This window comes from Ovis aries, chromosome 5 (assembly GCF_016772045.2).
Source record: "Ovis aries strain OAR_USU_Benz2616 breed Rambouillet chromosome 5, ARS-UI_Ramb_v3.0, whole genome shotgun sequence".
Taxonomy (NCBI): Eukaryota; Metazoa; Chordata; class Mammalia; order Artiodactyla; family Bovidae; genus Ovis; species Ovis aries.
Genome location: NC_056058.1, coordinates 59,496,360 through 59,520,274, shown reverse-complemented (window position 1 = coordinate 59,520,274; position 23,915 = coordinate 59,496,360). Strand labels below are relative to the sequence as shown.

At 54.6% G+C, this 23,915-nt stretch overlaps 2 protein-coding genes across 10 annotated transcripts in view; one reads left to right on the top strand and one right to left on the bottom strand.

Moving 5' to 3' along the window:
• Nucleotides 1-790: 790 nt before the first annotated feature.
• On the top strand, nucleotides 791-8,579 carry CD74 (CD74 molecule). Of its 3 annotated transcripts, XM_012178802.4 has the most exons (9): nucleotides 791-1,045; nucleotides 3,687-3,859; nucleotides 4,065-4,138; nucleotides 4,675-4,737; nucleotides 5,481-5,576; nucleotides 5,853-5,940; nucleotides 6,954-7,145; nucleotides 7,631-7,690; nucleotides 7,961-8,579. In XM_012178802.4, the coding sequence occupies exons 1-8, from the start codon at nucleotides 969-971 to the stop codon at nucleotides 7,672-7,674; spliced, it is 807 nt and encodes a 268-aa protein (XP_012034192.1). In that variant the 5' UTR covers nucleotides 791-968; the 3' UTR covers nucleotides 7,675-7,690; nucleotides 7,961-8,579. The 3 variants fall into 3 exon arrangements, with proteins under 3 accessions (XP_012034192.1, XP_042106922.1, XP_060271903.1); XM_042250988.1 differs by lacking the exon at nucleotides 6,954-7,145; XM_060415920.1 differs by having other exon boundaries at nucleotides 5,853-8,579.
• A 1,140-nt stretch (nucleotides 8,580-9,719) lies between these two features.
• TCOF1 (treacle ribosome biogenesis factor 1) overlaps nucleotides 9,720-23,915 on the bottom strand; it is a 38,601-nt gene continuing 24,405 nt past the window's right edge. For 3 of the 7 annotated variants that reach the window (XM_027970400.3, XM_060415908.1, XM_060415911.1), the window contains 10 exons: nucleotides 20,160-20,343; nucleotides 18,790-18,926; nucleotides 16,978-17,082; nucleotides 16,320-16,557; nucleotides 15,755-15,837; nucleotides 15,005-15,185; nucleotides 12,442-12,981; nucleotides 11,702-11,799; nucleotides 10,933-10,976; nucleotides 9,720-10,113 (listed from right to left, as the gene is read on the bottom strand). In XM_027970400.3, coding sequence (XP_027826201.1) covers nucleotides 10,950-10,976; nucleotides 11,702-11,799; nucleotides 12,442-12,981; nucleotides 15,005-15,185; nucleotides 15,755-15,837; nucleotides 16,320-16,557; nucleotides 16,978-17,082; nucleotides 18,790-18,926; nucleotides 20,160-20,343 — 1,593 coding nt within the window. In that variant the 3' untranslated portion in view covers nucleotides 9,720-10,113; nucleotides 10,933-10,949. The remainder of the gene's footprint in view (nucleotides 10,114-10,932; nucleotides 10,977-11,701; nucleotides 11,800-12,441; nucleotides 12,982-15,004; nucleotides 15,186-15,754; nucleotides 15,838-16,319; nucleotides 16,558-16,977; nucleotides 17,083-18,789; nucleotides 18,927-20,159; nucleotides 20,344-23,915) is intronic. The other 4 variants (XM_027970404.3, XM_060415909.1, XM_060415910.1 and 1 more) reach the window with 2 other exon arrangements.

Sequence of the window (23,915 nt, the reverse complement as noted above, 5' to 3'; positions counted from 1 at the left end):
CAGATAGTGAGAAATGAAACCATGCCAACAGTTAAACCTCCCCTGGGTAGCCTTTCCCAGACCCTCTTCCTTCCCTCCCTGTAGAGGCCTCCACTGTCATGAATTTGAATGATATAATTTGAGCATTACGAAGCAGAAGGGTGGAATGGTTAAAATCAAGATATGATGCATGATTCTGGGCAAACATGTAGCCTCTCAAAATCTCAGTGTCTCTATCCATAAATGGAGATAATAAAATAAAACAGCCCTCAAAAGGTCACTGTAAAGATGAAATGAAACAAAGCATGCAAAATGATTAGCACAGTGCCAGCTCAAAGGAGGGCTGGGTAAGTGCTGGCAAATATTAGTACCAGAGCCTTAGAACCAGGGACTCAAATTCATAAAATGCTTGTATTAGCAGAGTGCAGAGAGAACACTGAATCCAGCTTTCCTCCCCTGGCTTTGAGATGACATAACTGAGGCCCTGAGAGAAGGAAAGGATTTGTCTAAGTTCATAAAAGGGGGGCAGCCCCTTTATGTACCCACTCATCTACAGGTGAGAGAGGAGACAAAAAGAATTTTTGGCTTTTTTTTTTTTTTTTTTGCTTCAAAGTGATTTCCTATCTAGGGAGTGAACATTTGCCCATTTCTTGAAACCTCCAAGGAGCCTTATGAATCCACAGGTCTGCCCAGAAACAAGTGACGAGGGCCCTGGGCAGCCAATGGAAACATGCTGGCCTTTTCACCTGCCTCGGTGGGGGCTCCCCCTACTCATCCTGTCCCATTAAAGGCAACTTGCTGAAGTGAGGGTATTTCCAGCTTTGTGGCTTTCACTTCCACTTGTACCGGGTGGGCGGAGTGGCCTCCTGTGGACGAATCAGATTCCTCCTCAGCCCCAACTTCAAGAGGTGAGCACGGGGCTCAGCATCCCAGATACGCAGGCAGCAGCAGCAGCAGCAGCAGGAGGGGAAAGACCAGAGGTCAGAAGCATGGAAGACCAGCGTGACCTCATCTCCAACCATGAGCAGCTGCCCATGCTGGGCCAGCGCCCCAGAGCCCAGGAGAGGTATGTGTGAGCAGTAGGAGAGAGCAGCCAAATCTTGGGCTGCACAGACGTACGTGCACAGGGCTACAGAAGGAGCACTAGACCTCGAGACAGATGAGGCGTGAACTTGGGCTCTGACGCCAGCACTAACTGGGTGGTCTGGGGCAAGTCTCTGGCCATCTGGCTTCAGTTCTCCTGCCTGTAAAATGAGCGCGTTCCTCTAGGGCAGGGGTTTTAACTTTCTTTGCATCACATACTTCTCTTCTGAAAATCAGAGAGCTCTGTACTCATTCCCTACAGTTTCCCACAGTATCAGGAGCTTCCCAGAGTCCCTTGAAGCTGGGCCAAGCCCTAGATTAGAATTTTGAAAATATTATGGATCCTAGATGGAGAAGCAGATTTTCTAAGAGAGAATGGCAGAAGCAGCTCATCATTGAGGAGTTTCCTCCTAGTTATCATAAGTTGGTATATGTGTTTATATCGAGGGAATTATAGTTGCAGGTGTCTGTAGAGTAGATGAAGATGTTTGCTATCACAGGAGGGAATGAGAGATGTTGGAGGAGGGTCAAAAAAGGGTGAGGTGTGGGGCTCTGGCTAAATTTCCAGAAGGGGCTGTGGGTTGATGTGGGTGGTGCCCTGCCCATGCCCCTCTCCCTTGCAGTAAGGGGCCAGCACAGCCATCCAGAGGACCCTTTCCCAGATCCTTATCCATCTGTTTCCCTGAAAAAAAATGGGGAATGATTAGAATACAGCTACCCCAATGTCCCTGCCCCCGATCCCAGGTAATTTGCATATTACAGGGACTTGTTGTGATGTCAGCAGTTGCCAGGCAGAAAGGGGTTTGGGAGAGACTCTCAGAGATGTCATGAGGAACTTCATTCTGTGGGACATGTAACTAGAGACAGACCATTAGTGCCTGGGCTGTGAAAACCTTGGGGAATCCCGTGGCTAGGAGGGCCAACTCTTGTGAAGGCTGGATTCTGGTCAAGGTTCTGCAACTGTCGTGTATGACTTGTATGAATCACAGTTTCTCTCTGGGTCTCAGTAGTAGCAGCAGCAATAATAATGACAGTGGTTATGATAATAGTTCCTATTCACTGTATACTTGTTACCAATCCTCAGTCCCTTTTAGATATTAGTATGATTAGTTTTGTGGTGGGCATATAACTAAATGCTAAACTCAATCATAATTCTTTTACTAACTTTAAGTTGGGTACTTTTATTATTTCCATTTTTACATAAGAAAAAATTGAGACTCCTATTAACAAGTGAGTTACCAAAGTGATTGCAGCTAGTGAATCCTGGAGCCAGAATTTGAACCCAGGACTAGTCTGATATTAAAATTTGAATTTGTCTACCATCCGACCCCCTTCTAGAGGCATAATTTGCAGGGAGGGGAAATGGGTTGCCTCTGAGCACAGGCCACCCAGTGAGTTGCAGAGCCATCGTGGGCTCAGTGAGCAGAAAGGGTGCCCCCTTGTCAAATCCTTGTCTGGTTTTCCCTCAGTTCAATCACTGCTTCTAAAAACTGTCCTGGCCTGTTTTGGACCCTTTTGTGAACACTTCTGCCTGGCAACACTTGTACCATGATTCCCCCTAGTTCTGGTTGGCTCCTGACTTTGGCCAGTTATTTATTCAAGAAAGAGGCAGTAGAAAGGAGGAAGTGACAAGAGCTGGCACTCATCCAGAACCAAGAGACAGGCCATCAAGATGCGTGAAGAGGAAGGAAACCAGATGCTAAAGTTAATCATTAACTCCCTTGAGATTAGTGCTCAGTGTTACAGACTGCTAACTGTGTGCTAGGTATGGAGTCAAGAGCTTTATCCTGATCTCATTTTATATAACAACCCTTTGAGTAGATACTCTTACCTCAAGTTACTAAGAGAGGTTGAGTGACTTGCCCCTGTTCCCTGAGCTAAGGGAATGACAGAACCAGGATTGCAATCCAGGTTACAGGGTCTCATCTTTATTATGACTTTCTAGAATCTTAGACCTTATGAGAAACTGAGGTTCAGAGAAAAGAAGGTGGGAGGAACAGCTGGGACTCAACTTGGGAATGGGGTTGCTGAAAAGGTGAGGTTATAGAGCTTGAACTCAGGAAGACCCAAGCGTGGGTGGACTTTTCACTACATCAGAGGCCAGGCCACCCCTTTTCCTTGGGAAGACCAAAAAGTAGGATTTGTTTTCCCCTCTTCTCCACACAGGATTTTTACATTCTCCTTTCAGAGTAATCCCTGGACTGGGCCTTGGGTCCAGAAATCACAGAGGATTGGCGAGCAGAGAGGCAATGAGACTGAGCCATGTTTGTGATGTCATGAATTACTAGGCAGCAGGGTCTTCCTGGGGTTTCCTCAGCTGTCCTTGCTGGTTCCCTCGAGAAGACAAGGCCCTTGTTCTTGGCTCTTCCCCACACAGGGGCAGCTCCACGATTTCTGCCTGGGAGGGCTATAGGGGCAGCAGTGGTGGAGGTAGGGGGTCAGGGGAATATCATCAAGCTGTAAGTTCATAGGCACTTATTTGTGCTTAAAGCGTGTATTTGTTAGGGGCAGCTGAGGGCAAGGGCTGGAACTGTGGGGGCACATTCCCCCATTCCCAGCCAGTCCCCGGGACAGCCACTTCTGTGGACTCTCCTCTAACCTATGTCCCCCTCCTCCCCCCACAGCAAGTGCAGTCGTGGAGCCCTGTACACGGGCTTTTCTGTCTTGGTGGCTCTGCTCCTGGCTGGCCAGGCCACCACTGCCTACTTCCTGTACCAGCAGCAGGGCCGGCTGGACAAGCTGACGGTCACCTCCCAGAACCTGCAGCTGGAGAACCTGCGCATGAAGCTTCCCAAGCGTGCGTGCCCTGCCTCTGTCCCGACAAACCCCCTGCCCCTCACCTCAAAGAACCCTCATTCCTGCCCCAGCTGGGCCCACTGTCCTCGCCCTCTGGTCTGGAATTCCAGCCCCTCATCTGGGTCTGAGCTCTCGGTCCCTGGGTCTGAGTACCCTCTTCCCTGGGCACTGGGGCCACACTCATGCTGTGCCTTCTGCCCCCACAGCTGCCAAGCCTTTGAGCCAGATGCGGATGGCCACTCCCATGCTGATGCGGGCGCTGCCCATGGCAGGCCCGGAGGTAAGGCCAACCCCAGGGCAGTAGGAGAGGGAAGCTTACCCTACCTGGATAGAGGGCAAGTGTCAAGGGACAGGGGATGACACCTGGCTCAGGAAAAGCACAGCTGGAGAGGCGGTCCTGGCTGTTTGGGGGAGGAACAGGAATTCTAGGGGTGAAGAAGGAAAGAGCCTCTTGGGGCCCTCTCTGGAGGAAGGCCTAGCCCTCCACAAATTATAAAATGCTTCTCATTTCCCAGAGCATCTCACAGTCCCTCCTATTTTCAGAGCCCTTGATATATAGATGATGTTTCTGTTCACAAAAGTATCTCCTGTCCACAAAGCCTTGGGCAGGAAAGCGTAAGCAGAGTAGAGGAACAGGATATTGAGACAGGAAGATAACAACCTGCTCAAGCTCTCACAGTGGGAGGTGGTAGAGATGGACTTGTTGAACATCTGGGAATCCAGACTCTCACCCCGACCCCAGCTGCTGGCTCTGCTCTGGGCCCCACCCCCAGGTGCCAGCGCTGGGGACTCCTCCTCCCTTCCTTCCTTCCACAGCCCATGAAGAACGCCACCAAGTACGGCAACATGACACAGGACCACGTGATGCACCTGCTCCTGGTGAGTGGAGCCCGGCCAGGCAGCCCCCACCTCCCACCCCATCCCCACAGGCCCCTGGCCCGGCTCACAGCAGACGTTCAACGTGGGCTCCGCAGATTAGTGAAGCAACACAAATGTGGCCCTTAATGTTCTATGAAGTTCAGCCCCACTGCTCCCCACTTTTTTGTTTGAGGTGGAGAAACTAGGGCCCAGAGTCTGGAAGTGACTTGCTGAAGATGCCTGTTTTATTCCTTCCCAAATTTTTACTGCATGTCTACTCAGCACCAGGCACTGTGCAAGGCTCTGGAGCCACAGTGGGGAGCAGTCAGATCAGTTCCTAGTCCATGGAGATCTCAGGCTAGCATGGGAGACAGACAAGTGACCAGGTGATGAGGGATGTGCAGGGGGCTTTGAGAGAAAGAGGCCAAGGATCTGACTTAGCTGGGGCGGGAGTGTTGGGATGAAGTCGAGGGTTCCCTTGGAAGGAGGTGAGACCTAGAAGATGAGTAAGAGTCTGCAAAGATCAGAAGACTGAGGACTGTTGGTAGAACTGGGCCTGGAACTGGGTCTTCCGACTCCCAGCCCCAGGGTGTTGTAGCTGGGCCCCTGGATTACTTTAACACATCCCCTTCCGCATTAGCTCCAGTGTGCTGAGGTCTGGGCTCCACACCTCAGAACCAAAGATCAGGGCAACATGAGCTGTACATTAAACCTAGCCTGCCTGGAAGCTTTTTAACCTTCCTTCCTGCTTTGCTACCCTGTAGAAGGCGGACCCCCTGAAGGTGTACCCGCAGCTGAAGGGGAGCCTGCCAGAAAACCTGAAACACCTTAAGGACTCCATGGACGGCTTGGACTGGAAGGTCAGCACTGGTACCCTGCCTCCCTGTCTAAAGCAGCCCTGGGACGAGGGGCGTGAGCAGGGAAGCCGGAGGAAGCTGGAGGCGGCTTCCCAGCACTTAAGAAGCTCCCACCGTGGGAGAATGCTTGAACTAGAGGAACCACCTTGACGAAACCCTGTGGGGTGTCTAAGGGGGAACCAGGTCCCCGCTGGCCCTCCATGTCTCTGTTCCCAGGGGCATAGTCAATAGGGTGGGAGTGGGCTACTAACCCTGACCCTTTGCCTTTATCTCCATTAGCTCTTTGAGAACTGGCTGCATCAGTGGCTCTTGTTTGAAATGAGCAAGAACTCACTGGAGGAGAAGCCCTTTGAGGTTCCACCAAAAGGTAAAGGGAACGTGAATCTTGGGGAGGCGGGGTTTCTGGGAGCTCCCTCAGGGATAGGGCCTTGGGTGCTCCCTGATCCAAGCACAGAGCTCTCCCAGCCTCTCAGCTCTCACTCCTGTTTCTCCTGCCTGTTCTTCTGGGCTCATCTGCCCCCAGCCCCCATCCTGTCCCTTCAGGAGGTGACCTCCCTTGTGGAGGATGGAACTGCACAAGGAGGCCTGGAGCAAAAACCACCCAAAACCTCGCAGGAGTCGTAGCAATGATCTTCCTCACCCAGCACTGCATCCTGCAGGCTCCCAGAAGAGGGCTGGGCTCATGATTCCCACCCTTTCAAGGGACCTCTCCCAGGTCACACAGCCACGGCTGCTAGATAAGAGGGCCTTGGGGTTCTTCCATCTCATGGGCAATGTGTAACAGGGTTTTCAGCCTGAAAGCCGTTATGGGTGCTCTGTTCTCATCCTGGTGCTAATTGGATATGTGACTTTGAGCAAGTCTCTTCCCTCTGGGCTTCAGTTTCAGAGGTGGAAGATCAAGGGCCCACCCTTCCTGAACCCCAGGATTCTCCATCATGGATTCAGAGAGGGCACCTTGCATGTTATCTTGACCAACTTCCAGCTAATGTTCAAATACCCTCTATAACAGCCTCACCACATGGTAACCCCCATTTCTACTTGGATACCGCCAGTAATGGGAGCTCAGACTTGGCAAGGAGTCTACTGCTTTTCTCTAGAAATCAGAATCATAGGTGCAATTCTAAACTCTAGTAGGTACTGACTGTCAGAAGAAATCATCATGATCTGGGATGAATTAGCAACACAGCCATTCACTTCCTCTCTGCTCCTGGACCTGGTTGGTCCAGGCCTGTTTCTCCATCTGTGCAATTGGTAGAGCAAGTGCAGCCACTTGGACAGAAGGCATTAGGCACACCACAGTGGTATGTGGACCTCTGGTTCTGCTGAGACCCCAGCCCAGAGCCCGCTCACTCACTGTGTTCACCGTGCCTGTCGCTTCAGTACTGACCCAGTGCCAGGAAGAGGTCAGCCGCATCCCTGCCATCCACCCGGGCGTGTTCAAGCCCAACTGCGACGAGAACGGCAACTATATGCCGCTCCAGTGCTATGGGAGCATCGGCTACTGCTGGTGCGTCTTCCCCAACGGCACCGAGGTCCCCCACACCAGGAGCCGCGGGCGCTATAACTGCAGTGGTAAGCAGTGGCCGCTATGCCAGGAGCAGGAAGGATCAGAAAGGCTGAAGGGCAGGTTGTCCCCCCAGCACACACTAGGACAGGCAAGGTGCCCTCTCCGGGGAGCAGCCACTCAGCCATGCATCCACCCACTGTGCATTCCTTATTTATTTGTGTACTGTTATTTCTCTCCTTATGTCCACACTCATCTACTTAATTCATTTGTCCTCCAACCCTTCCACTCTACCCATCCATGCGTGCATCCAGGGCCCTCCAGGTCCACCCACCTGATTTCATCACCCCCTCCTTGGCCTCGCTCATTCAGTTCCCCAGCCACATCTCACTGCTGCTTGCAGCCATCCAACAAGCGTCCTTCCATTCACATCTGTTCTACCAAGCACCAGGCTTGTGGCAAGGTTGGGAAGAACCAGCCCACCCAGGCCCCTTGCCAGTGGGCACAGCAGGCCGGACTGCAGCTAACGAGTGGATTCTCTGTTCCTTTGCAGACCCAATGGAGATGGAGTATCCATCATCTGGACTGGAGGTGTAAGCAGGATTTCAGTCAGGTAAGCACCCTTGCAGGGCATCTGGTCCCCAGCAGCTTATCCCCAGAGGGGCCAGCTCGCCTGTGGATGATGACCCCAGGCCATTCTCCAACTTCCTTCTCACAGATGAGGACCAGGGCTGGGGGTTCTGGGGCCATGGCGGTCAATTCTTGTATCCAAGCAGGAGGCAGTGGAGAGTGAAGGGCTCTTGACTGCTCTGAGGCCACAGGATGCTGGGAGGGGGCAGGGACAAGTGACTCTAGTCCTAACCTGCTGCTTCCCTCCCTGCAGTTGCCCTGTGAGCTCAGCAGACGCAGACGCCAGCACCCTGCAAGACGCCTGCAAGGCCACAGCTTCCCTCCCTGCCCCAGCCCCCTCCTTTCCTTACACACCCCTCCCCTTGCTGTCTCCCACCCTGCACCTCATTCTATGAGACTCTGCCTCTCCATCATCCTTGGACACAACAATCATATCAGAACGGCATAGATTAGCAGTACACTTGCTGCCCAAACTCCCATCCACTAGCAGGAATGCAAGGTCCACGGACATGGACCATGAGTGTGGCTGACCCCCACTGCTGACACCACAGCAGGCTGACATGGAACTCCAAGATCGAGGCCCATGAAGTGGTGGGCAGGTGCAGGGAGAAGGGACGGCACTGTCCCAAGTCCCACGACAGACACCTCTGCTGTCCCCTCCCGTCCAGGCTTCAGCTTTCCAGCCCTTTAACTGGGGGCATGAGCCACCCCTTCCCTGTCCCCAGCATCATACACCCAGGAAGAACCAGCCTCCCCAAACTGCAGCCCCTCCCCTCACTTCCTGCCACCCCCCAGTTCCCTCTGCACAGCCAAGCTTGTCATCAGCCCTATGGCCACGGCTCCTGTGAGAATAAAAGGTAGTGAGTAGAACACTCCCGGCTCTCAGCTGTTCTGTTGGGCATGGTCTGTCTACCCCAAGGGGGTGAACTGAAGACCTTGAATCCTGTGGTCGAGGAGGGAGGTCACAGCCTGGGGAGCCCACACACAGATGCCGGGCTTGGGGGCTGCAGTGTTTGGACACAGACCACTTCTCCATGTTTCACACACAGGAATACTTTACTTCCAAGAAGAAGAAACAGGCTCTTACCCATAATTCTTTAAGCACCAGCTCTTCTGGGTCCAGCTTCTCCTGTCCCCGTTTTCATTTCTATACTAAGAACAGTACAAGTGTAATGACAGATGGCAACACGCAGGCCCTTGTGTCGGGACCACCAGGGAGTGGGGGCTGTGGAACTGGGGGCCAATGTCCTACTTAAGAGGTGGCCGCTGTGCAGCCCCAGCCGCTTGTTGCCAGGAGGAGCACAGGCCCCTGTGGTCACATTTCTGGACTTTCCAAGAGGAGCCCTAAATGAAAAAGTTTATTGAAATCTCTCCATTTCTAAGTCTGAAGACTTCCTAGGGGTCAAAGGAACCCAACAGGAAAATGCTCTGCAGCCTCTGTTCTAGCCAACACACTTAGAGGAAGAGAGGCGACCTGGGAGGGGGTCCTTGCCCAAGGGCCCCCAGTTAAGGGTACAGTTGGCTGTCACCCTGACTCTCCCAGAACCCCCAGGCTTAGTGCTGTTTCTGCACGGACTCTCGCTGTCTCCAGCAGAAGGCTAAAAGCCTTGGACCTTCACGACCAGAGGTGCTTCACACTGCTCTGGGACCAGGGAAGTGGGCTCCCCACCATCACCGCCATCACCAACTCCTGTGGATGTCACCCTGACACATCTTTTGAGTGCCTCCACTTCTTGCCTTCATCATAGCAGAACCTTTGTAACCTAGCCTGACCGTGCCCAAGCTCCCCCTTAGCTTAGATAGCCTTCCATACCCCATCAGGGCCCTTCACTGAGTCTCCTCCTTTGGCAGACAGGGTGTCACTCAGCACAGTATCCCAGAGTCTTGATACACCGTCAAGAATAAATCCTGAGCAGATGAGGTCTGTTCATCTCCCAGTGTCAGTCAGACTCTCCCTTCCAAGAATCAATCAATTGTAGAGCGTTTGCCCAGAGGCACTGGGAACTTGCACCTTTCCTTCAAGTCTTTTATTTTCTGAGTTCTTACAAAAAAAAAAAACAACCCATACAAACAAAACAGGGAAAAACTGACAAAAGGAGGACAAAGCCTCAGCATCAGTCAGAGACCAGGGCCCGAAGGAGCCGCAGACTGAGCCTCACTGGGTCTACAGAGCAGAGGCAGAACGTCTTGAGGCCTCTAGGCATGTTGGAGCTGAGAAGGGAGGGGCAGGTCACTTAAAAAAATATATATATACTGTACATGTCCATCCGTCCGAGGCATCCTGCGTTGGAGAGAATTCAGTGAGCAGACGTCATGGAGCCAGGCAGGCTTCTTCCTCCTCAGACCAGCCTCTCTTCAGGGCTCGCTGGTTTGGCCGGCATGGACATTGCAGCTGGCCATCATCTTCTGGGGAGGGAGGGGAAGTTAAAAATTCAATTCCCACCCTCGCTGGGCAGAGGGAAGAAGCGTGGGGCTGGCCACCACTTGGCTAAGAAATCCCTGGGAGAAGGAGATATAAGACTTCCCCAACCTTTTCTCCACCAAGGAGAACAAAATCAAATCAAAAGCTCTCCCCGTGCAGGAGAGGAGCATTAACTAACCATGGTGGATACCTGGTGGTGCTGTGTCCCAGGAACTGGGACGAGGGCTTCAGAGCTTAGCTTCATTGAAGCCTCACCACCTGCCCAGTCCTGTATCACCCTGTTTACAGCAGGCTGGGGCTCGCTCAGCTAGGCGGAGCACTCCACCCCTTCACTACCACCTGGGAAGCACAGAGCCATCAGAATGGCTTGTTTTGAGTAAAACATGTTCCTTCCCATGAGGAAAGGCCCTCGAATTACAAAATTAGAAAGAAAAGGAGTGACAGTGGCAAAGGAGAGACTGAGCTGTCCCCAACCTCAAGCCTTACCCTCATGTACAAGGAGGAAGCATGCCAGTGTGCCCCTCCGCTACCACATCCCAGCAACCCCCACCTCCCCCGACCTGGGCAACTCAGCGGTGGTCACTGTCTGGACTCTCCTGGATCTTTCTGACTCTGCAGCTCTGATTCCTGGCATCACCCACTGCCCTTGAGGAACTGAACCCTCTTTCTCTAAAACCCCTTCCCCTCAGGCCCAACCCTGAGGCCCAGCCTCGCTCCTGAGGACCACAGTGGTTGCTGGAGCTGACCACCTGCCCTCCCCAGCGAGCCAAGGGTCAGCAGGGGTCCCCAGGCCAGGAGTGTACCTGCCACCCAGCGTCCCTCAGACAGTCTGCTCTGCCGTCTTCTTCTGTGAAGAGAGAAGCAGGAGATGCTGTTGGACCTGAAGTGTCTCCCCACCCATGCCACCCCCACCAGGAGGGGCTATGATAGTTCCTTCCCGAGGCTCTGTGGCTCCCCCAGAACAGATACTGGGGACACACAGATCCTGAGGGTGTGGAGGATGCCCCCCAAGCCCTGGAGGATGGAGCCCAGGACTCTGCAGCAGCAGACGCTCTGATTTTCTGACCGCGGCTGTGGCCCTGCTGAGAACTGCATCTGGGTTTGAGGAGCTGAGGGCCCCGGGTCAGGCGGTCAGCCCTTGACATGTACGAGGCAGGCCGTGTTTCTGCCGTGGGGATACCCCGCCAGCTGGGGAACACACATCCAAGGGAACCTATTCTCTCACCCAGAAACCTGCAACAGCCTAGCTGGTCTCCCGGCCCCAGGGAGGCTTCTCCTTTTTTCACTTGTCATAACAGCCTCCTACCTCACAGGCAAGACAGGGCCGCTCCACGGCTCCCACGTGCACAGACCTTGGGCCCCTCAGGGTGGCACCCACCTCCTAGCTCTTCTCTAGTGTCTCACGATACACAAGCTCCTGCTCGGGCCCCTGAGAATGGTAGGGGCACAGGGACTGGCTCTGGCTTACCCTATCCCCTACCCTGACATCCGGAGCTGGGGCGGATCATGTCCACCTGGGGGCTGGGTCTGGGTCCCCTTTTCTAGCCCAGGACTCCTTGGGACTCACTCTACCTTTCTCTTCTTTTTCTTCTGTGATGGTGAGCCAGGGTCTTTGGTGGAGGCCTTTTTTGTTTTCTTCTTCTTTTCCTTTTTCTCCTTGTCTTTTTTTTCTAAGGGAAGAAAGTAAAATTGCTAAACAACAGATGTTAATCTCAAGGGTTGGGGTCAAAGTGGGCAGACAGGGCAGGTCTCCAGGGGCCCTAGAACAGCTCTCTCCTCTCCATGCCCCACACCCTGGGGAGCTATCGAAGCACAAGTCTTATGATTTCTGCCCCCATGGAAGCCCTGGACTGTTACCATTTTAACTCACTTTGTAAAATTTCTACACATTGATTTTAAAAAGACACTTTCAACCTGTAAAATGGGAATGAGTGACCACCCATCAGACAGGGCTGGGGTGGGGGTTAAACGTGGCCCGGCTGCACGAGGACTCCAGCACAGAATGCAGCAAGGGGCAGCTGCTATCCAGGAGCCTGGACCCCAGGAGCCTCGGCTGCCAGTGCACGTGGCTGTGGCCGCCGTGGGGGAGGGCAGGGCTCTTCGAGCGGAACATGCCCTGGAGCTGTGAGCGCCGTCCTGGTGGTGGTGGCTCCGCTGCTCCAGGACCTGGTTCTGGCTTTGCCCATCCTGTTCCCAAGACGGACAGGACATTCTCAGCCCTCTCTGTGCTGGCTGAGGGCCACCACCCGAGTGGTGACTGCAGCCCTCAGCAGGACTGGGGAAGTGTGCTCTGGGCTACAGCAGGCACTTACTCTTGTCAGATTTCTTCTTCTCTTTCTTGATCTTAAGGTTGCCGTGGTCTCCCCCGTCACTCTTCGGAGTCCCCAGCTCCCCTACTGGCTTCTCCTTGGCCCCCTGAGAGCCGGGAGACTCCTTCTCCTTCTTCTCCTTGGCGTCACCACTTGCTCTGTCCTTCTTGGATTTCCCTTTGACAGTCCTGGGCGCCTTTTCTGAGGAGACCACATGCTCCCCACTATCTGCAGCTGCCAACTGCTTCTTTTTCTTGCTCTTGGGGGCCTTGGGGGCTGTCTGGTCTTCGGACAGCTTCCGCTTATGGCCCAGGCGGCCCTTCCGGTTGCCTTCCTTGGCGGTCTCCACGGCCTTCTTCCTCTCCTGCTCCAGCAGCTCCGTGAGCACTTTTGCCACCGAGGCCTGCACCTGCGCCTCACTCAGGGGCCAGGGCTCGCTCAGGAGGCGCTGGGTGATGTTGCTCTGCAGCGCCAGCATGGAGGCCGGGGTACTCCCAGGCCCCTTCCCGGGCTTCTGAGGTGTGGCACCAGCCTCTTTTCTGCCTATGGAGAGAGGACCTGGGGTTATGGACCTGCGAGAACTGGGGACTAGACCTCTGGTGGCATGAAAGCCAAAGGGGTCCAGCATAGACCTGACCTTCTCTGATGCAGTACAGATGGGACCATGGGAACCCGCTGGGTCCCCTGCCCACACCTCTCCTCCTGCTTCTTAGAGCTCTTTTCATGTCTCCTCACACTGAAAACTCAAGTTCAGGCTGGGGATGGAAATTAACTCCAGCATGTTAATCAAAGGGCTCGTAGTATTAGTTGCTAAGTTGTGTCCAACTCTGAGACCCCACGGACTGTAGCCCACCAGGCTTCTCTGTCCATGGAGTTCTCCAGGCAAGAATACTGGAGTGGGTTGCTATTTCCTTCTCCAAAGGGCTTGTAATCCACCATCAAATCAAAGAATCTATGGGACAGGATAGATGGCACCTTCCAGTCAGGAGCCCAGGGCAGGAAGACAGGATGCCTGGGCCCTGGGTCTGAAAACCAAACTGTATAAAATGAGGCATTGGATGAACAACAAATCCCCTCACTGTTCTAAACCACAGATGCATTAAAAAAAAAAGCCAAGGTCATGTGGCCATCCAACCTATGCCCACTTGTACGCTGGGGACCTGCAGCCCTCTATGGTCAGGGGTCCAGGTGGCTTGGCCTGGGGGTGGGGGGTGCAGGGAATACGCACACGGCGGCTGACGAAGCAGGTTTACTGCCTGCCAGAGCGACTTCTGCTGCAGCCTTTGTTTAGAATTTTCCACGCCTCTGCTCTCCTTTGATAATTGTGTGCTGACTACACGTGTGAAAAAAACCTTCCACAGCCCCCTCTAAAATGTCTCCTTGTCACACCCGCCTCTCACAAAGAGAACACTGGGGAAGAAAATGAGCAATGACTCTTCTTGCTGACCCAGCACTGGGCAAGCTGCAGCTAGAGGCCCCAGGACTGGGAGCTGAGCATATGTCCCGGCACTGCCCCAGCTTCGCAGGTCCCTTTGGGGTCTCACAGCACAAGAGTGGCGAGACCCTGGGCTCTGGGAGGTGCTGGGAGCTTGGCCCTGGCTCCATGCGGGGAGAATAAAGCTGTTCCCTTCAGAGTGCAGTGGGACCTGCAGCAGCTCTGGCTCCAGAGCCCCGGGGGCTGAGGAGGTAGGCAGAGGGGGCTCCCAGGGCAGAGGGAGGCCCCCTTCAGTCCTCTGGTGCTTCGTGGCAAGAACAGGAGTCAGCTAGAGAAGGGAGCCAAGAAGAGCACAGGGTGCCTCAGCAACCAACTTCTCTGCCTCCTGTCTACCACACACCTTAGAATGCCAAGGCCAGGGAACCTTGAGAGCTGGCCCAGGCAGACCCTCTGAGACACCAGTCCCAGAGTGCTGGCACAGTCAGCAGTGGCTGACACCCTAGGCCAGGTGACCTGAGCACTCGAGTCTGCCCTCCAAATACCACGTGGCTTTCTCTACATGTGCCATGTTCTGTATGTGCCACCAATGGACCCACAAACCCCTGCCCTGTAAGGTTAAGGCACCGAGGTCCAGAGTCGCCATGGGCTTGTCTGAGGCTTCAGAGCATGTCAGTCCTTTGCCCGGGGTCTTCACCATGTGCAGAAGACTTCTTCAAACGTGACCCCATCTTCTGTCTGAGCTATCCCAGGTACCTACACCCTGTACCAGGAGCCCACTTGTTAAGAAGAAAAGTCAATAGGAACAGCTAGAGAGTGCCAAGGCCTACCCTGAAAGTCCAGGTGCACTTCCTCTAAGGTAGGGAGCAGCCTACAGGGTGCACCAGCATCCCTCAGGGCTGGATAACCCGACCTCCGGGCGGCTCTAGACTACAGGAGCCAGACTCTAGGGCACAGGCCCCTGCACTTTTGACAAGCACCTCCAGGCCTGGTGTAGCGGTACCAGACCTCACTTGGGGAGGCCCTGCTGGCAGACAGGACCATGTTGGTGGGACTGCGCCTGAGGGAGGCAAAGGGGCTCCTTGCCTTGTTCTTCCACATCCTGCTGTGTCCTTCCTGCGGCCCTTGACTCACCTGTTTTAGGGGACATGGTGCCTGCTGCTTGCTGGGGCTCCACTTCCTGATTGCCTTCTGCGGCATCTCTGGTGGCCGGAGTAGAGGAAACAGAGGGGCTGGTGTCTGGTTTGGGAGTGGCCTTTGAAGTCTTGGAACCAGCTGGAGTCAGCCCAGGAGTCACAAAACCTGAGAGGAGAGACTGAAGAAGCCCAGTGTGAAGAAGCCCAGCAGTGCATGGCCCACTGGAGGGGATCAGCCCCGGGACCCTCAGGCCAGTGGCCCACTGGAGGGGATCAGCCCCGGGACCCTCAGGCCAGCTGGGCGGCGGGCACATCGGCCCTGTGTGCGCACCTCCTGCACTACTATAATGAATACGTATTTTAAACAGCCTCATTTAAAAAGGAAACTTATTACTAATGCAAACGGAAAAGCACTAGCACTTGCCACATAAAGATGATAACCTTAAAAGAAATCCCATCTGTTATCTGTTAGAGAATGTTTTTATCCGGAAATCACCTAAAATCAAGGTAAACCCTTTCTATAGACTCCAAGAGTCTGCTTCTCACAGCTTTATGCTGAAGTGGGACCTCAGGAGAGGAGCTGTGCAGACGGGACCCTGCCCAGGGCCCCTGGAAAGAGGACGGGCCTGGTCCCAGACCTATGACCCAGGGCATGGCCTCAGTCTACAACTGCATGGTGGGTGAGAGCCTGGCCTGGGGCTCCCACCTCAAGGCTCCTGAGACCGCCAGCCCCTTCCCTTGCAGTTACCTGGGAAGGTGCCACCACCTCATCGTCACTGGACTCTGTTGTGGTCTCTTCCACCAAGGTCTCCCTCCTGGAGGGGGCTGAGCCTACGGGAGAAGCACAGGTAACTGTTAGGAACCCCAGGTTTCTTCTGCCCGCTGGACAGGCCAGAGCGCTCTGGGAGCAGAGGGCCCCGAGGTGGGCTGTCCCTGTTTACGTGCCTCACCCTCTGATCTAAGGCATCATTGCCCCTCATTGATCCCTTCCATGATCTATTGCTATTCGCAGCATTTCCAGTGAGACACCTGCATGCCCAAACCTTCTAATCCCCAAGAGAGGTATGGTCCTGGGAATCTGGGGATCAGTTAGGGAAGCCTGATCCCAAAAGGTTGGGCATGGCCAAGCAGTCAAGTAAAAAGGTTGTTCATGTCATGTGGACCAATTTGGTCATGGGATTGTATAGCTGGGTAAACCGAGGTCCTGCATGAGATGCCTAGGTCAAAGTCATAGAACATGGGCAGCTACAGAGCAGAGATCTGAGCCCAGGGCTCCACCAGGCCCTCCAGCATTTCCCTCCCAGGAGCCTCACCTGGCCTGTGGGCTGACGGGGCCGCCTGGGACCCCTTGGCTTCGTCCTCGCTTCCCGAAGAGCTGCTATTGCTGTCATCTGAGGTTGCAGGAGCCTTGGGTGTGGGGTGCCCCGAGGGAGTAGCTGTGGCCCGCTGAGCTGCAGGAACCTCAGGCTTTCTGAGCTTGTTGGCCATTCTGACCTGGGTAGGGGTGCTCTGGGGACTCACCGTGGAGAGAGTTCCCACAGCACTGTCAGTCTGATTTGGGGAAAGGAGAGAGAATGGAAAGGGAAAATAAGATCTGGTGCTTACTGAATACCCCAGGGAAGGGCCAGGCACCACTAGAGGCTTTGCAAACAGGCCCCATTTAATTCTCCCACCACTCTCTAGGATGGGCAGTTGGAGACTCCCTGGCAGTGATTAGCACTCCAGGATTTCACTGCTGAGGGCCTGGGTTCAATCCCTGGTTGAGGAACTAAGATTCCTCAAAAAGAAAGTTTTGGTGGGGGGGCATGCATAGTAGAAGCCTGGGAGGGTAAATGAGCATGCCGAGGTCACGGGGTAGCTAAATGCCAGCGCTGGGACTTGGGCCCCTGCCTGCACCCTGCCTTCTACCTCCTGTGCCTCTGAACACTATCCCCTCCGGGGTGAGGCCTGGCCCCCAACTCCCCAGCTCACCCCACTTGAAGACGGGGTCTTGGCAGCAGGAGGCTGGGCCTCACTGGCTTTCTGGGCAAGAACCTTCAGGGCAGCCTGCGTCAGTGGGAGGTTCCTCTTGGTCACCTGTGAAAGGCAAAGGTGAGGAGCCAGCCTGGCTCCATGCAGACAGGACCCTGCCCAGGGCCCCCAGAAAGAGGATGGGCCCAGACTCAAGACCCAGGGGCTGGCCTCAGCCTAAGACTGCATGGGTGGGTGAGAGCCTGGCCTGGGGCTCCCAGGTTCTTGGCATGCCATCTAGGCCACACCCTGGTCACATCCTGCCTGGCTGGAGTAGGAGGGGACCTGTAGCTGCCAGAGGAACCTGGAGGTGGAGTGGAGGGCTGAGGGGTGGTTGAAGGGGTACTACCACTGACTGGACAGAAAGTAAGCTAATAGTATCCTTCTCAAAGGATCCACAGACAGCTCCCAGCCCAGGGAAGGGGCGGGGCTCAGGCCCCCTGACGCCCCACCAGAGTCTGAGCCTCTAGACCAGCAGCTGCAGCAGACTCCTCAACAGGCTCCCTGGGGCTGCTTCTGTTTCCCACATCTGCCAGCAGCCAAGGAGAGAACAGAACGAGGACTGGGTGTGATCCCTCGCCAAAACCCCCAGGCCCCCTTCAGCCCTCACCATGGGCCGTGAAGCCTGGCCCCTCTGCCCCTGCTCCCCCACCTTCTCCCAGCTCTCATACCCCCAAGTGCTCCCCCAGAGGCTTCTGTGCCTGGGTCTCCCTGCCTGGAGGGCTCCTCAGCTTGCCCAGGCCTGGCTGCTTCTCCAGCCCCAGCATCGCCTCCTCTGAGAGGCCAGCCCGGCCTATCCTTTCTAAGGCAAGTCATCCCACTGTTTCTCGCTTACATCGATACTGCTCCCTTCAAAGCACCCACCAGTTGGTGAGTACTTTAACTCTTGGTCTCCTTGCTTAATGGCTGTCCCCCGCCCTGGGAATTCCATGAGGGCAGGGCCCCTCCCTGTCTTCTTCCTGCTGTACCCCCCGTTTCCAACATGGACAGATGCTCAGCACCATCTGCTGGCTGAAAGGCCAAATGGATGCAGGTTGGTGGGCGCAGTGACCACAACCCAGCCACCCACTCAGCAACCAAGCTCCCAGGAAGCTCTTTTTGGGTTAGAGGTCGTGATGAGCCCCAATGAGTGGAGGTGCCCAAGTCCTGCTTTGGCCTATCCAGCTCTCGCTCCTGCCATCTCAGGAAAAGAGGGGGTGGGTGCAAGGGCTTGGAAAAACAAACGGCTATGGCCCCACGAGCAATGGGCCCCAGAAACAATGAACTAGGATCTAGGAGCCCTGGGTTCTGACCCTGCCTGATCATGGACGCGTCTTGACCCTCTTGCTGAGGGCGTGGTGCTCAGCTCCATCCTTTGAACAATGAGCCATTAACTCTTCCCTGCTTGGCTTTTAGGTTCCAGCAAGGACCAAAGAAATAAAAATGCACTGAAAATAGTGAAGGCTAGGAAGAACGTTACTGGTCACTATGATGAACATTAACAAAGGGCAACTTTTGTTCACGGCAAACGTGAGAGAAGAATCAAATCAAAAGCCTGGTATTGGAGAAGCTGCTGGAGTCGTGCTGGTTCTGCCCAGCGGGCCACGTGCCAGAGGATGCTTCCTGACCTTCGGGGGCACGGATCAGGGCTATGGCCAGGCCAGGAAAGGCCCTGGCTTCCACAGGGTGGGTAAGAGCAACTACAGTGCCACCCAGCAACCCTGAGGGGAAGTGGTGTTGAGGAGGGGCCCCTCAGCCCACTGGCCCGGCAGCGCCCCCTTGCCCACCAGGTACCTGAGTGGCTGAGGCCTCCTGCTTCTTGCCTTCAGACCCCTGACTTGTGTCCTCACTGCTGGGAGCCCCCACCACACTGGCTCTGAGGGCCGCCTTTGGAGGTGCTGTGGGCACAGTCACCACGCTGGTCCTAGTGGCTGAGATGGAGGGGGAGGGGTATGTCAGGGCACAGAAGCCCTGTGGCCTCCCCCAAGCAGCAAAACCCGCTCTATCAGCCCATCCTGGGAACCTTGTGCAGTGCCCAGGGCCCATGTGGTAGAAGCCCCTTAAACCCCCTCCCAAGCCTTCCAGGCAGGAGCGGCCTCTGTCTCCATGTTTTATAAGGAGATGAGACGGCAGCTGTGGGCAACACCCCAGGCCTCTTCCTCAGCCCCTCCCCACCTGCAGTCCCCCTCGCTGGCTAAGCTGCTCCTCCTGAATGACAGGCAGAGCACTGGAGCCAAACACGACTCTGCGCATTTAAAACCCTCTCTCTTAGAAAAGCCGTGGTCATATGCAGAGGCTCAATCACATGGGTTCACTGCAGCACTGTTTGTAACAGCCCAGCACCCCAAATAAAACCCTTAGCTTCCTCCAACTCGACACTGGGCTGAAAAAATTGCAGGATTCCCAGGTGACCACTCTGTAGCCAGTGGGGATCACGCTGTGACTATGGAACGTCACAACACGTCAAGATTACTGAGCATATGTACAGTATGGTCTCACTAAAAATACACACTGTACCTTTGGTTTTTGTAAAGTTAATGTCTGTAAAATGTTAACAGTGATTATTCTGGACAATGGGATTACAAGTGATGCTTTTTCTTTTGTGCTAATCTGCATTTCTTAATAAACCCGCCAAGATCAGGTATTAATATCATCAAAAAGTGTTCTGGTAACAACAATGATAATAATTACCCATTTTCTTGCTATCACTGTCAGAATCACAGATTGTCAAAAGTCAAAAGAAAATCCAGATCTGGTCCTGTCTCCAGGAATTCCTCCCTACACCTCTCTGTTTAGGGATTACTTGATCTCCTTCACATGCCACCAGGAATGAGAGGCTCACTACCCTGCAGCCCTCTCCAAGTTTAGTCAGCCAGCTGTTACAAGGCTCCTCCTGAACTACAAACCTGGTCAATGCAGTGTCTAGTCTGGGTTCTACCTTTTGGAACCCGCACAGAGAGGCCCTGGCACAGTTATTGCTCAAGCCAGATCCTCATGGGGATGAGCCAACATAGGGTCAAAACCTTGCCCTAAGCCCCTCCAGACCAACTACTTGCTGAGACTCAGCCAGTGTCTTCTCCCTTTGGCACCTCAATGGATGTGTGTGTGCACACGTCTGGCAGCTGCAGCCAGGGAGTCAGCCCTGCAGGGTGGCCCGTGCTCACCAGGAGTCGGGCACTGTGTAGCGGGGATCACGTCCTCGTCCTCGCTCTCAGAGGAGCTCCTGGCTGTGCTCTCCAAGGCCTGAGCCTTCCTTGGGGTGCCTGTAGCCTGCGCTTGGGTGGGGGTAGCAGCTGGGCTAGCTGGACTACGATTAGGGTCGACAAAAATCAGAGGGGTTTTAATCACCTTGAAAAACAAAAACAAAACACACCCCCCCAGTGATTAACAGCTTGGCCAGGGGAAAGGGAAGGTGGGTAGGGGAGGGTGTTACAAGACAAGGGTTCCAGAGAGCTCCCAAGGCTCTGCCAGCTCACTCCCAGCCCAGGCACCCACCAAGACACTGCACAGCTCCTCAGAGCTCACAGGAGCCCACCCGACCCTCAGAGGAACCCCTGAGATCAACAGTATCAGCTCCATCATACAGATGGGAAAACCACAAGTCCCGAGGGGAGGGAGAGTTGCCCAAGGTCACACAGCCTAACTGAAGCCGAGTTAGGCCCAGAATGTGGAGGTCAGCCTCCTTCCCCTCGCTGACTTCAGAGACACACACCCGCTGTGTGGGGTGCTCTGAGCAATGCCCCGCCAGCTGCCTGACGGGTCGCTAGGGGGCTGCTCACAGTCTAGTTGCCCCCATGCCCAGGACTCTGATGCTGCCTCCTGCCAGGACACAGGAACGTGGCCCAAATTACAGGGGCCCAGGACCTTCAACAAGTAAACTGCTCAGGGAAAACCAACTAAGACCAAAGGGACCCAATGTAGCTGGTGGCCCTTACCTAGATTCCTGTTTGACCAGATACAGAAAACGTCATAAGGCAACTGGGGAAATGGGGACGCTGACTAGGTGGGCCAATTTTTTAGTGATTGTGCTTTAAAAACAAAACAAAACAAAAACAGTGGTGTTGGGGAAGAGAGTGAAGATGTAGATGAACCAAGACTGGTCACAAGTCCAGAACTACCAAAGCTGGGATGGTGACTGGCGACTCTACACTGTTCTAGCTTGGGGCATGCTCTGCATTTTCCAGTAAGACACCGAAAAAAAAGAGAAAAAAGTAACACTCCTTGTGGACTCTTGGCAGATGTCTGGGAACCACAGCTCCAGTGAACATGCCCACCGCCTAGAAGGACACCCAGGGAGCCTACGTTCCAGTCCCCAGAGAGCTGACCTGGTCTGAGTTCTGCCCCCACCCCCTGACCCCACAGGGAGATGGAGGGCAGCAGGAGAGCAGAAGGGAGCTGCCCATGGCCATGGTCTGGAACCCAGGTCTCTGCCTACCCCACTGGGCCTGACTCCACGTCCTCCAGGGTGCTGCGGGAAAGGCAACATGAAATGGAAAGCAGAAAGGGGCCTGCCCGAGGGGGAAGCTCTGCCGGGCCTGGGACCAGCCTACCCCTGCCAAACAGCCTCCCCCACAGCCGCTCTGATCTGCCACTTCCAGAGACTTCCTTCCCACATGATGAAAGAGAGAAGGATGGAAGTGGGAGAAGGCTTTCAGTTGAGGGAGGGGGGATCTATATATATGTGAGAAGACAGAGGAACAGATTGTCGGGGACGAAGAGAGGCAGCGAACCCACTGAGGCAAACAATAGCGTCTGGGATATTAAAAGCAGCTCTGCAGCAGAAGCCTCCGCCCTGCTCTACCTGCCCACGCTGCCTGCCCTGCCTCTGAGCTGGGGTGGGGCAGGGCGGGGGGGCCGGGGCCCACGGAGCCCTGGATGGGAGAGGAAGGTTCAAAGGTGGGGTACATGGCACACACTTCTGACCCCACCTCTGCCACGACCTCGTCGTGTGGCCCAGCCCCTGAGATTCGTGAGCCTCACTCTCCCACCTTCTGGAAGGGCTCTTAGTAACCCAGTCTGGGCTCTCTCACCAAAGAGCTTCTGGTCTGCTTTGGAAACCACAAAGCACGATACACATGGGGTGACAAGGACCTTCTTTCTGGGGTGGGTCAGGAAAGACTCACTGGAAGCGGAAGCAGCCTCAACACCTGGCTAGACCTCCACTCCGCCCCTGTAGGTGCTGGGCAGTGAGGGCCCAGAGGGAAGACATAGGATCTCTTTCTATTGCAGGGGTCAGTGCCTGTAGGACCAAACCCAGTGGCCTTCTGGAAGTCACAGCTGAGTGCATCACAAGAGTGCCCTCATTCAGGTCATGGCAGTCGGGCGGGGGGTGGGGGAGTGGATTGGCCTAGACTGCTGACCCCGGGGACAAGGGACATGAACACGAGGGGACCCGAGCTCTGGATGGCAGTACTTCTCTGAGGCCTCTCCCAGAACTGTCTGGAGCTGGTAGCACATCCTAGGCCCACACCTGAGGGAGCTGAAAAATCCCACTCCTGGGCATGTGGCCCAGAGCCTCCATGGTTCACCAGCCTTCAGGGAGTCTCACCCCAGGGGTTCAGAGTGCCAGTGGTCTCAACCAGGGTAACCAGCAAACTGGTATCAGAGCCAGGGCTGGAAGCTGGTCCTTCAAGCACCAGACAGGGACTCCGAGGACCAGCCATGCTAGACTTTAGATCTTTAACACCTTAATTTCAGCTTCTTAGAGGCCTCTTCTTTCTTTCCAACTCAACCTGGAACTCTAAAGGCAAGGCCTTGTCTGTTAAAATTTGGTACCTACCCTAGGCCCTGGCACAGACTCTGGCCTGGGATTAATGCCTACACAACAGGGCTAAGCCACGCAGGGACCATCCCCTGATCTGTCTTTGAGAGGTAAGCCCAACTCCTGCAGCGGGGGAGACTGAGGCACAGTGAGGGGACCTGGGAATGGACCCACAGCCCCTCTCTGCCTCCCAGCCTGGGGCTCTGCCCACCACCCTGTATCAATCCCTTACTCTCAGTGATGGGCTAATAATAAAAACAGTGAAACTCATCAGTAGAGAAGTGCTTGATAAATGCATAATAACGATAATAATCATAATTAGAGAGCTGGGGATTAAGGAGCTAAAATACCCCAAAGCTGGGAGGAGGCTGCAGCTCCCCTGGGCTGTGCCGGCTTCCCTGAATCCTTCTGGGGAATGCTCAAAGTGCTGATTTTTTTCCCTTTTTCTTTTCTAACAGGGACTCCAAAACCTTGAGGACCAACGTACCAATTAAATGGTTCAGTTTAAGCATGATGTTCATTTTAATTGTGTTAGTCCGCCCCCGCAGAGAAGGGAGAAGCGGCCCCCTCCTTCCCAGCTGTTTAGATCCTGCACAGAGGAGGCAGGCTCCAAAAGGCTCCACGGAGAGCCCAGAAGGGCAGGGCCCGAGCCCCGCTGTCTTCCTGCCACAGGAGGGGAGTGTCAGGGCAGGGCCAGGGAGCGAGCAGAGTACGGACAGCCTGGGTTCTGACAGCAGGTCTGTCCCCTTATGACAGCCATGTGATGCCAGGCAGCTTGTCCAACTTCTCTGGACTTATTCCTTCCTCCTCAAAATGGTAGTAAAGGAAGCACCTTTCCTCATAGGGCTGGTCTGGGGATTAAACAGACAAATGAAAACATGGGGACTAGCATAGTCCTTGGCACTCAGGAAGTGGCCAACGGTAGATGGAGTTGTTCACAGTTACTCTTCTAATCTAGGCTATTAAAGGAGAGAAAGACAGTGAGCACCCCAATACCATGGGTGTGCATGACACCTGGCCCTACTGATGGACTAATCAGTGTACGATATGATATTTAAGGGGAGCTGGATAGGGAGACCCCACTCATCTGACAGTTGGAACTCCAGCATCTCTGAAGGGCCTGGCAGAAGCTTCTAGTACCTTGGGGCTAGGGGAGGAC